Source organism: Typha latifolia, chromosome 11 (assembly GCF_019914945.1).
Source record: "Typha latifolia isolate L0001 chromosome 11, TyphaL0001v2, whole genome shotgun sequence".
Classification (NCBI taxonomy): domain Eukaryota; kingdom Viridiplantae; phylum Streptophyta; class Magnoliopsida; order Poales; family Typhaceae; genus Typha; species Typha latifolia.
The window spans coordinates 1,833,150-1,845,687 of record NC_133096.1 but is presented as its reverse complement, the minus strand read 5'-3'; the positions used below and the strand labels follow the sequence as shown (position 1 = coordinate 1,845,687).

General features: G+C 33.7%; 1 protein-coding gene and 1 long non-coding RNA gene across 2 annotated transcripts; both read right to left on the bottom strand.

Annotated features, from left to right (window-relative positions):
- Positions 1–617: 617 nt before the first annotated feature.
- Positions 618–2,522, bottom strand: LOC140797705 (uncharacterized). The gene is made up of 2 exons (XM_073151336.1): positions 1,655–2,522; positions 618–1,394 (listed from the first exon to the last, which is right to left on the bottom strand). Exons 1-2 carry the CDS (start codon positions 2,351–2,353, stop codon positions 933–935), a joined length of 1,161 nt encoding a protein of 386 aa, XP_073007437.1. The 5' UTR covers positions 2,354–2,522; the 3' UTR covers positions 618–932.
- A 7,393-nt stretch (positions 2,523–9,915) lies between these two features.
- Positions 9,916–11,033, bottom strand: LOC140798001 (uncharacterized). The gene is made up of 2 exons (XR_012110757.1): positions 10,750–11,033; positions 9,916–10,187 (listed from the first exon to the last, which is right to left on the bottom strand). It is a non-coding gene; the product is annotated as an uncharacterized lncRNA (long non-coding RNA).
- Between the last annotated feature and the right edge of the window lie 1,505 nt (positions 11,034–12,538).

Below are 12,538 nucleotides of genomic sequence, written 5' to 3'. Positions count from 1 at the left end.
ATCTCTAATAATGTTCAATCTTTTGATCCATTCTAACTCAATGGCATATGCATTATTTGTAAGAATGGGTGCTAAACTTCCTCTTTCCAAGTACTCACAAGCAATAAGCCTATAATGATTAGTTGAGCAATAGCCATAAAGTTTCACAATATTTTGATGTTTGGTTTCAGATAGTATTTGTATCTCACGATGAAAAAGTTGGTTGTCTATCAATCTTTCTTCTTCCATTTGATGAATTTTCTTCACAGCAATTGCTTTTCCTATTGTTAATGTAACTTCTTCTACTCATACTCTTCTTGGTAAGATAATTTTGTAAACACTTCCATATAAACCGGTGCCAATGCAAAACTTCTTGTCAAAATTCTCTGTTGTTTCAATGATATCCTTATATAACTCTTTTCCATCAATATTTTCTAACAAGAACCCATTTTTATCAATCTCACTTGTATCATGTGTAGAATTTTTCCTCCTCTTCCATAAGAATAAAGCAAACCCTGCAAGAAGAAGCAAGAATCCAAGAATAGGAAGAGCAATTAACATAATATTGTGACTTTGTGTACTTGTAGAATCTCTCCTTGAAAGGCTTGAACTACATGGAGTCAAGCTAGGCACCTCACCGCATAGATCTTTATTATGGGTGAACCACTCTATTGGAGCTTTCTTGAAAACTTTGCTACCAGGAAGAGGCCCCTCTAATTCATTATAGGATAAGTCTATCTTTGTCAAGCTAGCCATATCTTGAAAAGATGAGGGAATAGATCCAGTCAATGCATTGTGTGAGAGATTCAAAACTTGTAGCATAACTAGTCCAATTAGTTGGGATGTTATGCTTCCAGAAAAAAAATTATGACTAAAATCTAGTAATTCTTGTAGATTTACTAGACCTCCGATTTGAAGAGGGATGCTTCCATATAAATTGTTATTACTTAACTTTAAAACTGAAGTCTTTGAGTACCCCCAATCTTGCCCTCAATCGATCCACTCAAGTTGTTAGCTGATAGATCCAAACATTCCATGTTGGGTAGGTTTCCAACCTCTTGAGGTATCTCACCAGAGAGTAAGTTATTACTTAGATTCAATTTGTATAGTTGAGATGACTTGCCTAATTCTCTTGGAATCTCCCCTTCCAGGTTATTAGATGAAAGATCAAGCAGCTGCAACTTCAATAATTGTCCAATGCTTAGAGGTACATGTCCGTTGAGCTTGTTGTTAAAGATTTTTAGGCTTGTCAAATTATAGCATTCTCCCCAACGGTGTGAGAGCATACCGGACAGCCTGTTGAAGCTCAAATCAATGTATACCAAATTGGGATACACCCCAAAGTTAGAGATATCTCCCTTAAGTTGATTTCCATCAAGACGCATTTTTACTAAGCTTGTGATATTTGCTAGTTCCTAAGGTAAAGAGCCATTTAAATGATTGTCGGCTAGTCCAAGGTATTGGATGTTGCTCAAATTACCAAATGATGGAGCGATGGACCTAGATAGCTGATTACCACAAAGGTTTAAAAGAATGAGCTTTCCCAAGTTCCCAAGACTTGAGGGAATTGGGCCTGTAATGCTACCGTTGGAGACATCTAAACGAACTAGATTTGCCAGCTTCCTGAGGGATGATACTAGTGAAATTGTTATCATCGAGGTACATGGTTTCAAGCATGGTCAAAGTTTCCTAAACTTCTTGGAATAGAACCGGTTAATTGGTTAAGAGAGAACACTAAGTCCTTCAAGTTCACTAGATTCCCTATTTCATGAGGAATGAAACTAGAGAGCTGATTACCCCAAACATATAAATAATTGAGCTTGGTCAAGTTCCCCAAACTTGAAGGTATTGAACCTACTAGGCTATTGTTGCAAACTTCGAAATCAACCATATTTGTCAGCTTTCCTATTTCACGAGGGATGGCACCAGTGAACTTGTTACTATATAGGTGCATGTTTTCAAGCATAGTCAAGTTCCCTAAACTTCTCGGAATAGAACCGGTTAATTGGTTATGAGAGAACACTAAGTCCTTCGAGTTCACTAGATTCCCTATTTCATGAGGAATGGAACCGGAGAGCTGATTACCCCAAATGTATAAGATAGTAAGCTTGGCTAAGTTCCCTAAACTTCTTGGGATGGGACCTAAAAGATAATTTTGAGATAGGTCTAAGATTCTAAGTTTGGTCATGCTACCAAGAGAAGGAGGTATGAAGCCATTTATCTGATTCTTAGAGAGATCAAGAGAGGTGAGCTTAAAAAGAGCAGCGATGGAAGTTGGAATGGATCCATGCAATTGGTTGAGGGTGAGGTTAAGACTTTTTACGGTTGCTAATTGCGGGAAATCGAAGACTTCGAGAGTCCCTACAAGACCCATTTGCGGTAGAGATATTGCTGTGATCACGCTTCGCCTTCCATGATGTATGACACTATTGCATGTGATGCCAGTCCAGTTGCATGGACTAGTCGTAAGATTCTATGAAGCTATAATGTCATGGCTCTTAAGACTGGTTCTCCAATAGAGGAGAGCTCTCCCTTGTGAATCAAGTGATGCCTATTTTGCGACACTTGCGAGAATTGGGAGTAGCAGTAGAACCGACGAGAGGAATGTTAGGATGAACAACAAGAAATTCATAGCTAAATGTAACTCAAGGCCAAAGACTAGAGCTTATTTTGTTGTTCTAAAACCTAACTTTTCTTGCTACTCAATCGAGCATTATCCGAACCCTTTAAAGGAAAAGCTACCAATAACGTCTTCAATACGACGTTTTGATAGTGAAGTGTGAACTTCCAAGGTCCTTAAAAGCATGCCGTGGAATTCTCTGGTTTTGCCAAGAGAATTTCTCTGCACTCCAACAAACACTTAAGAGAAGACTTGTCTTTGAGTCCCCAATTTCCACATGATTTGATGTATAGAGAAGAGTCAGAGTCATCTCTCTAAATTTTTCTTTAAACCTTTGGAAAACCAACAGAATGAGAGGTGGACACCAACACTAAGATCCAATAGTCTACATGTTAAAGTCATCCCTCTAAATTTTTCTTCTGATAGGTGCAAACCCTGCACCTCCTATCTTTTAACCATTTTCTATCGGATCGAGGAGCACTTTCCTCTTTCTTCTTCTTCTTCTTCTTCTTCTTCTTCTTCTTCTTCTTCTTCCACGTTACTGTTTTCCCAAATTAAACTGAATTCATTAATAGTATTATATCTTTGTAGTTAGTACAAGTCCTTATAACAACTATAATTGTTATAAATGCGATCTTTGATTGATAATTCTTAGATTAGTATTATTATCTTTAGTACTAATTATTTTATATATATTATTCGAAATTCTTTTTCAGCTATTTTACTCTAATATTAGACTAATAATTGTGATCTATATAACTTGTTATATTCTCGTATCGGCAATTTGTGTACAGAAAATCTATTTGAACGTATTTAAAAATACTTTGTAAGAGCATGACCATAAAATATTTGAATTTCTATGTATCACAAATTTTATAAGAGTTGAATTGAGTTGGGTTTTTGCATGAAAAGCCCACCTGGTTTTTAAATTTGGTTAGTCAGGTCTATTTTTGGTTTCTATTATGTTATTTAGTGCCTCATTAAGTATTTATGGGACACTATAAGAGAGAAAAATAGCCATGTACTCTTCTTCATCTTTTCCATCTTCTACTTCATATAATAAATTCTGCAATGCTATCTATCATTCTTTTCCTTCTTTTATCTCTTAGTCTTTCTTTCTATACAAATCTCTATAATTACTGTTTAATTAATAAATTAGAGATTGATCGGAGATAGTGATGAGATAATCATAATTAATTAAGTAACTAAAAAAATATAACTTTGTATGATTATTGTTTGTTTTACGCAAATTATAATGGTAAAATATGTAAATTTTATAATGTATAAAAAGTGTACTTAAAAAATAATAAAAATTATTATTATATCTACGGAAGTTGTTAATATGTTTTCTTTTTTTTTTTTTTTTTCTTCTTCCTCTTCTCCTTCTTCTTTTTCATCTTTCTTTTCGTTATTGCTTATGTTTGTTCTTTTTCTTCTTCTATCTCTTAATTGTTTTTTTTTTTCTATATAATTCTATCTAATCACTCTTTAATTAATAAAGTAAGAGATTAATTACAGATAGTGGTGAGATAATTATAATTAGTTCAATAACTAAAAGTATGATTCTATAGATTATTGTTTGTTTCTATGAAAATTGTAACCGTGTAAATTCTACAATGTATTAAAAATAATAAAAATTGTTAAAAACAATAAAAGTTATCATTATATTTGTGGAAGTTGTTAATATATTTTCTTCTACTACTAACTTTTTGTTGTTATTGCTTCTTCTTCTTCTTTTTTTCTTCTTCTTCTTTCTTTATTAATTAAAATGATGAAGTATGTAAATTATGTAGTCTATAAAAAGAACAACGAAAGTTGTTATTATATTTAAAAATAATTTCTTTTTCACCCCCGAACTATCACCCATTTCTACACCGACCCCCGAACACACTAACCCTTTGAACTTTTAGAAATAACTCACTTAGCCCCTTCTATTAGGTTCTATTATATATTTCAGCATACCATGTGATAGCAATATGATGAAAATATCTCTCGTAAGCATGTGTAAGTTATGAACAACTAAGAAAGAAAAATTATGACGATAAAAATACATCTTTATATAGCCCTCTTCCTCTCCTCTAACATCGCCACCAGCCTCCTCCACCGTTACTTGAGGCTTTTTGTATTCAAGTTTCTTGAAATTCGAAATATATCTATAGCGTAACAAAGAATAATTCCGACAAGAATTCACAATTTTTTTAATATATATTATAATTTAGTTGTAATATAGATTAAGTTCTATTTTTGAGATATTGATTAAGAAGTTTTTATTTATTTAAACTATTTTTAATTAGTCTCTTACTTTATTAATTAAAGAGCGATTAGAGAGACTTGTATTAAAAAATAAGATTAAGAGATAGAAAAAAATAAAACAGTAGCAAAAGAAGAGAAATAAATAATAACAAAAAAGAAGAAGACGAAGAAGAAGAAGAAGCAAGAGTAACAGCATAAGAAGAAGAAAAAATAGGTATGAATCATTTCTCTCTTACATTATCCCAAAGAGCATTTAATGAGTACTAAATGGCGTAAGGGCAAACTTGGAAGAAAGAAAGGAAAAAACCTCATATGCAAGAGAAACATGAAACAACCCTCACTCATCAAAACGAAAACTAAGTGGTTTTTTGTTGCAAATAACCCAATTGTTAAATAAGCATTCTTGGCGATCCGAAGATTTTAGAAAGATAGGATTCATTAGAGATTTCGAATCATTTTTATTGCGTTATTTCTTGGAGTGAGTTGTTGTCTCGAGGGTTACTAATACAGACATCCGATGTTGAGGGTCATTGAGATTAGTTTATCGACCATTTGAAGCAACTTATCTAGAGAGCAAGAGAACTTCAAATATAGTTGTAGGCTAGGGTTCAATAGGTGCTCTGTAAGTAATTTTTGTATTTGCAATATTTGTTAGTGGTTGATTTGATCATAGAAAAATGATACATAGGTTTTATGAGGTTTTCCACATAAAATTCTTGCCATCTTTGTCATGTTTGCCTTGCTTTCTATTTAAAGTTATTTGTATATTATTGAGTATTTTCAGTAAACATTCATCTCCTAGATTATTGTGAAGTACTTCTAAGTATCAAAACACTTGGAAAATAATATGTGACCCGAACTGTTAAATTTTTTGATATGTGAACGATTTGTAATTTTAAAAATTCAAACTTATGGCGATATAAATTTCATAGAATTTGGATTGATATTTTTTATTGCAGAATTGGGCTTGGAATGTTTTCTATATTAGATTTTTTATGGCGACGCTTATTTTGTCACAAAATTGTCAAGGGGTAGATTGTAAGTTTTCTGTAATTGACAATGTGTCTCTAAAGTCTAAATTGAGAAAAATCAATATTGGCCATTGGAATTCGAGCGGACTAACGGGATGAACAATTCTACATAAACAGTGATGGACGAAAAGTACAGATGAGCAAAGGACAATGAGCAATTCTAGATGAACAAAGGATAGATAGACAATATCGCGTTAGAACAAAGGAGCAATTGTAATAACCCAGCCCTAAATATTAAATAATAAATAAATAAATAAATAAATAATGATAGTAATGAAATAATAATAATAATAATAATATATGAAATGAAATAAAATTAAAATTAATAATAAAAAAAGAAGATAGGAAGAAAGGGTAATGCATGGCATGACGTGGCATGGTCGGCCGAATGTGGTGGCGTGACGATGTACCATGCAACATCGCGCGCTGAGGGCGCAACGCACTCGTGCCTCCCACTTCGACTATTCTTCGTCTCTATTTCTCTTTTCTTCTTCTTCTATGCTGGGATTCGCGAAGAGCAGCACCTTACGATGTTCATGACCGACAATCCATTCTATAGTTTGTACTAAATTACTTAGTACGAACGCACATCTCGGCCGTCGGGTAGTAGCCGCCCACCATTTCTCATGAGGAATGGAAAGAAACATTCTCCTTTTCCAATGACGAGGAAGAGGGTGCAGGGGAGGTCTTCTTCTTCTTCTTCTTCTTCTTCTTCTTCTTCTCCTCTCTTCTGTTCTCTTCTTTCTCTCAAATTTCTCTCCTCGGATTCTTGCTCCCGTCCTCGTAACTATTGCCACCACTACTACTACAGAGAAGCCGCTAATGAGGCCTTTCCCCTCCTCTATTTTCTTTCTTCTTCTTCTTCTCTCTCTCTCCCTCCCTCCCCTCTCTTTCTCTCTCTCTCTCTCTCTCGTCGGAACTGAACAGCCGGCGAGAGGCCGATCGCAAGCTAGCCAGCAGCAGCCAGGCCCCTCCTCGTTGACTCGGTTTCCCCTCCCTTCCCTTCTCTTTCTTCTTATCTTCTTCTTCTTCTCCTTCCTTTTCTTCTCCCTTCGTTCCCCTCTCTCGTTAACCGCAAGCCCAAGACTATAATATAGAGATTTTCTCTCCTTTTTAATTATTTAATTACACGCTTAATTATTTTAAAAATATGTACTCACTAACATATTTATTAGCAAAGTATGATAAGCATGATAATTAACTAATTATAATAATTATACATATATAGCTTATATTAGGTTGATACATATATCTTAATTAATAATAATCAAATTCATATATCTTATGTTCATGTTCTTATATATATATATATATATATATATATATATATATACTATTTTGTAAAAAATATAACACTAAGCTTACATACTTTTACATAATTAGATTGTGACTATTTTATATATAATTAATGATGAGTTAAACAAAGGTAAGAATCACCAAATAGTTATTGATTAGATTTTGTTTATACTTATATTTTTGTTTATAAAATCATATAAGTAGATGTTCTGTGTTTTATATATGTATATTCTTCTCCTTTTTTGTTCAATTATCTTGTCATTACATTAATACTTTTCATATTGATTATAAGACAAATGTTAAGAAATATAATAAGAAGTGTAATGTGAATTCTAAGATATATAGGAGGATCAAAGACTTTATTTGTTAGCACAAGAATAACATGAGAATATTGTATTAAATATTATCGATATTCATCAAAATTGATCAACTAATTATATTGCTCATTGTAATGTCTCACATAATCTTCATATAAATAGGAATTTTCTAATTCTCCTATAATATAATATTGATATTGAACATACACGAAAACGATCTGTGCTAGCACAAGCATAGGCACACTATAAGTATATGCAGATTATGAATATAGAGTATAATAGGGGTGTTATAGCTTTGGTGTAATGCTAATTGAGTCAGATCGAATCACATCAAGGGGAGATTTAGCTCAATAGATGGAGTCTAGTTATCTTATCTGCTTATTTGCTTTAATTAGAGCCTTATTAGATTAGAATTTGTTAGTTAACTAATTCAACTATGCGCAGCTTTGGAAATCTATTCAAAGGATATTCCGGAGAAACTAAATATTACAAAAACCACTTGGAGAAGATCGAAAACATCCGATCTACAACTTTTGTATTCAAGGTTTCTCCAAACTCTGACTCTATCTCGTGGTATAAAGAAGAATCAATCCGAGAAGGATAAGGAAGGCTGATTTAGCTAAGTAATCTTTATCTTTTATGTAATCCCTTAAGGCAAGTCTAATTAAGTCATGTAAGCCACTAAAGCAAGTTCAATTAAGTCATGTAAGCCTCTAAGGCAAGTTCTAGTTCGAGTCATATAAACTTTTAGAATTAGTCTAAGGCAAGTCCTAGTTCGAGTAGTATAAGCTTTATATTCTTATAGTGTGATTACTAGGCACTAGTGAGCAACTTAACGCAGCGAGATACTTCTTTTTCATATAGGAGCTTGCTTAGTTCTCAAATTTCTTTTGTTAGCTGTCAATAAAGCTAGAATGCTTAGTGAATGTCTAGTTAGGTGGTAGTGCGCTTGTTCAAGAATATTAATAGTACCGTTTGAAGTTCCCCGTGAGGAAGTAGAGTATAAACAGATAAGGTAGAATTCCTATTTGTATGCAATGATAATTGCAACTTAGAGAACTTCCCGCTATTAAGGAGACGAAAAGCTATTTGTTAATTTGACTGGAATATGTTAAAAATAAGTAGCAAGTGATCCAACATGCAAAAACGTCACCCATATATAACTTTAATTGATGACATCTCAGGTTACATCTGTCTTCATAATTTATAACAAAGAGATGTTTATATAAGTTAGTCTATCTCTAGTCAGTAGATATGAGCTTCTACTTGTAGCGTTCAAATGTAATCCAACAAGAATTCCATATGTTAGTTTCTTGTATGAAAACTTTTATATGTGACCTTCACTGCAACTTGATATTTATCTAAAATAAGTGAAGCAGTTGAATATTCTAATGTTCACCAACTCGTTGTAGATCATGTTCACTAATTCTTTTTATATTTTCTGTCTTAGTTATTTACATTCACTTTTATTCTTTTTGGTAGGGTCATAATTGTTGGATAATAAAACAGAAGGCTGGTTTGCTTATTTCAAATTATTTATAGTTTATAATGGATTAGATGTTGGTGATTGAATTATGAACTTGAAACTATGTTGTAATTGTCATGCCATTATTAGATTTAACAATTGGAACTTAGAACTAAAATTAGTAGCTAAATTTATTTATTTAATATTGATTGTTGGTGGTTGAATTGGTATATGAATCTGTGTTATTTGATTTATGGTTGAATACTTAAAATTGTTTTTTTTTTTTTTTTGTTGTGTTGTATAAGTTTTGAGTTAAAAAGATACCATCTTATCTGTGTAATAGACCACTTATATAGAATAAATCGATAAATATTGATTATTATAGGGTAAAAATTACCGTGTTATTTGTATCGTGTTATCGTGTTGTGTTAAACAGATTATCGTTTTGTGTTAATAGGACTCATTTATTAAACGGGTTATATAGGTCATGTTACCCGTTTACTAAACGGATCGTATTCGTATTTACTAAATACAATCCGTTTAATAGTCGAACTATATTCATGTTAAGATAAAGTTGACCCGATCAAAATCTCGACACTATCTAAATCGCTTCAACCCGATTGCCACCCCTAACTTTCATTAATTAGAAAAATTAAAAGGGCCTGACATCTATCAATATTCTCTATAGATACATTTTCATATAAATAGATCACTTGGTTATGCTTTAGTAATAAAAAAACCAATTTTAGTGGTTATTAGAATGTTTAGAATTTAGTATAACTCATTTTAGGAATGGCACTATTTAGAATTTTTGCCAAGGCCCTACAAATGTTGAGCTGACCATTTATAAATTGCTAATTGTTTGAAAAATGATGCCTAATTGTTTAAGTTCTTTCATACTTTATGTTGGTAAATCAAAATATTTGATCCCAATTCAAAAGCCTACCAAAAATATAAGAGTAAATTATAAAAGCCAATTTTAGTATCTAAAATAGACATTCAGCTGGACACATACATATGCATACGAGCACATAAGGAATAACACTAAAGTACACTGAGCAATTTAATTATAAAATATTATTATAATTAGGAGGTAAATATATTTGCTCACAGTATTGACATAATGTGCTCATTTATTCTTTGTAAAGCTAGCAACTAAGAGAACGATGGTGGGAGACCAATAGATGCATAATAGACTTTTGATCTTTAGCACTAAGGAGTGCTACCTGAAAATTAAAATCATAGAGGATATGATTAGAAAAGTTAGAACATTTTAAAGATGAAAACTGAGCTGCTGTTTAACTTTAAAATGTTAGGCCATCTGAAAACCTTAGGCCCATCTAATTAAAATCATTAAATTGGCTCCTACTATCATATTTGGCCTTTCTGGTGTAAATATTTCAAAAGTTCTTTACTTTCCTGTATGCATGCCTCCTAAACTATATATTTATGTTAAATGAATCAAATTTTAACTCCCAAGGATATCAACTTTGCTATTCGGGGAGTGTTTAGAGAAGAAATTATAAAATATGTTAGAATATAAAAGTCACCGTCTTTCTATAACTTAAAGTTTTAGAGTAGTTAGTAAATTAACATAGTATCAGTGCCAAAAATCATAGGTTCAAATCATGTTGTGCCTATCTTTGCATGAATATATAAAGTTTTACCAAGCTCTAAGTGTGAGTGTTTGTGTTAAAAGTCATCATTTCTCTACCCGATTAAATTTTAGAGTAATTAATGAGTTAATATAATAAAATGAGTGTGCATCTATGTGTTTATACGACTGACCTATCGTAGAGATTTTCTTCTTCTCTTCAGTGGTTGTCTGAGAAGGAGGAGGACGACGACGACCAGGAGAAGGAGGAGGACGACGACGACCAGGAGAAGGAGTGTAGGGTCCCCCCCTAGCAGGATATGGGTGTGACCCTATAGGGTGTCCGTGTCCCGGACTATCAACGGGTGGACGCAGAGCCCTGACGGGAGGGACGATGTCTCCGATGACAGCAAAGAGAAGGATCACAAAAGTAAGGAGGATCTTTTGAGAGCCATTAAAATTCTATGGAAGAGGGGGTGTGGTGATAAATTTTGCATGCTCGAGTACACACCTGTATTTATAAGCACAAGGCATAACTGTTGCTTTGCTGAAAAATATCTACACGTCCAATCCGATTTCATAATTAAATTTATATGTACTCATCTCTTTTTTCGTGAAGCTCGAGAGAAACACTATAAATTGTTTGTCATTTTCTATGACTAGTAGAAGATTCGATATGCGTACAAACAAGAGTTTGAGCAAGTCGTTTGTTCTACAATCAAATCTAGATCTGATTTGTTTCACAATATTTTCTACGGTTGGCCAAGACTTCTAAGCAAAGGCAACTCCAACAAGTCAACATCATATTTAGACATAGGACCTCAATTAGATAACTAGTAATCTAAGAGGTCCACGAAGAAATAAATGAGGAAAAGTTAGTTAATAGGAGACTGGTTAGGAAAGAAAGAAACCGAATTATCACAAACTTTAAACATATCCGAGATTAGACCAGATGAAGTTTGTCTCTCACTTGAAAACTATGTTTTTATTTTTTTCAGATCATCCACCAGATTATTGCTGAGAGAAAATCTGGGACATATAAATTTTCGTCACGAAGATCTGCGAGTAAGAACACTAGGCCAAGAGATGAGAGGTAGATTCGGTAGATTTTTCAGAACAAAAATTCTAAGTTATTAACTTATGGTTGTCTATACTATTACTAGTGATGGATAATGATATTTGGAAGAACAAAACCGCTACTTATATACAACTACACAATGAATACTATTTAGTGTTCAAATAGTTTTTGCCACCATCCAATTTGTATCTGATACGATTCAGACTTCACCGACGTCGTCTCGAGCATGGATTCACTTTAGGAGTGTTTTTGTTTTATGTTTTAGTATGTAATTTCCATTAAAATAAGTTTTCTGTAAGTCGCGTTGGAACGCGGGTGGAGTGAGTTCGAACGCGGTTTGTGAACGTGGGTGAAGAGAGTGCACCGTGCGCTCGAACGCGGTGCGTTCGAACGCACCGTGAATGCCCGCATCGCGCTCGCAAATACCGACAGCGCGTTCAATCGCACGTTCAACGCCTACATCGTGTTCGCAAATCCAGAAGAGCGAACCCGGTGCGTTCGAACGCGGTCAGGCGAGTTCGAACGTGGTCAGCGAAAATTGTGTTTTTAGGGTTAATTTGAGTTGTTGGTTAGCCTATAAAAGGATGTGGAAGGCAACCAAAGTCATCATTGATTATTGATTATTGAGATTGAGTTTTGCCTTGCCTCCTTCGTCTTCTTCGCTCCCGTTCTCTCAATCCCCGGCGACGCCGCTTCTAACCTCCCTTAGAGTACGAGTTCCACGCTTCTATAGATCATCCTTAAGACATATTTCACGAGTCTTAGACTTGTGACTCAAGGAGTTTTCTAAGGTGACCCAGATATCATGGGAGGATGTAAGCCCAAGAACCTCAGCCAGTGCTTCTTCCGTGAGAGAGGATAGAATGAGACTGAATATACGATAATCTTGGTGTTTCTATTCAGCA

What these genes read in the sequence shown, in the direction of transcription:
- LOC140797705 (XM_073151336.1), bottom strand. Translation starts at nt 2,353, where the DNA reads ATGGGTCTTGTAGGGACTCTCGAAGTCTTCGATTTCCCGCAATTAGCA. An exon ending in GTTTAGGAAACTTTGACCAT is followed by an intron (nt 1,395 to 1,654) that starts GCTTGAAACCAT and finishes TCTTTACCTTAG; the next exon opens with GAACTAGCAAATATCACAAG.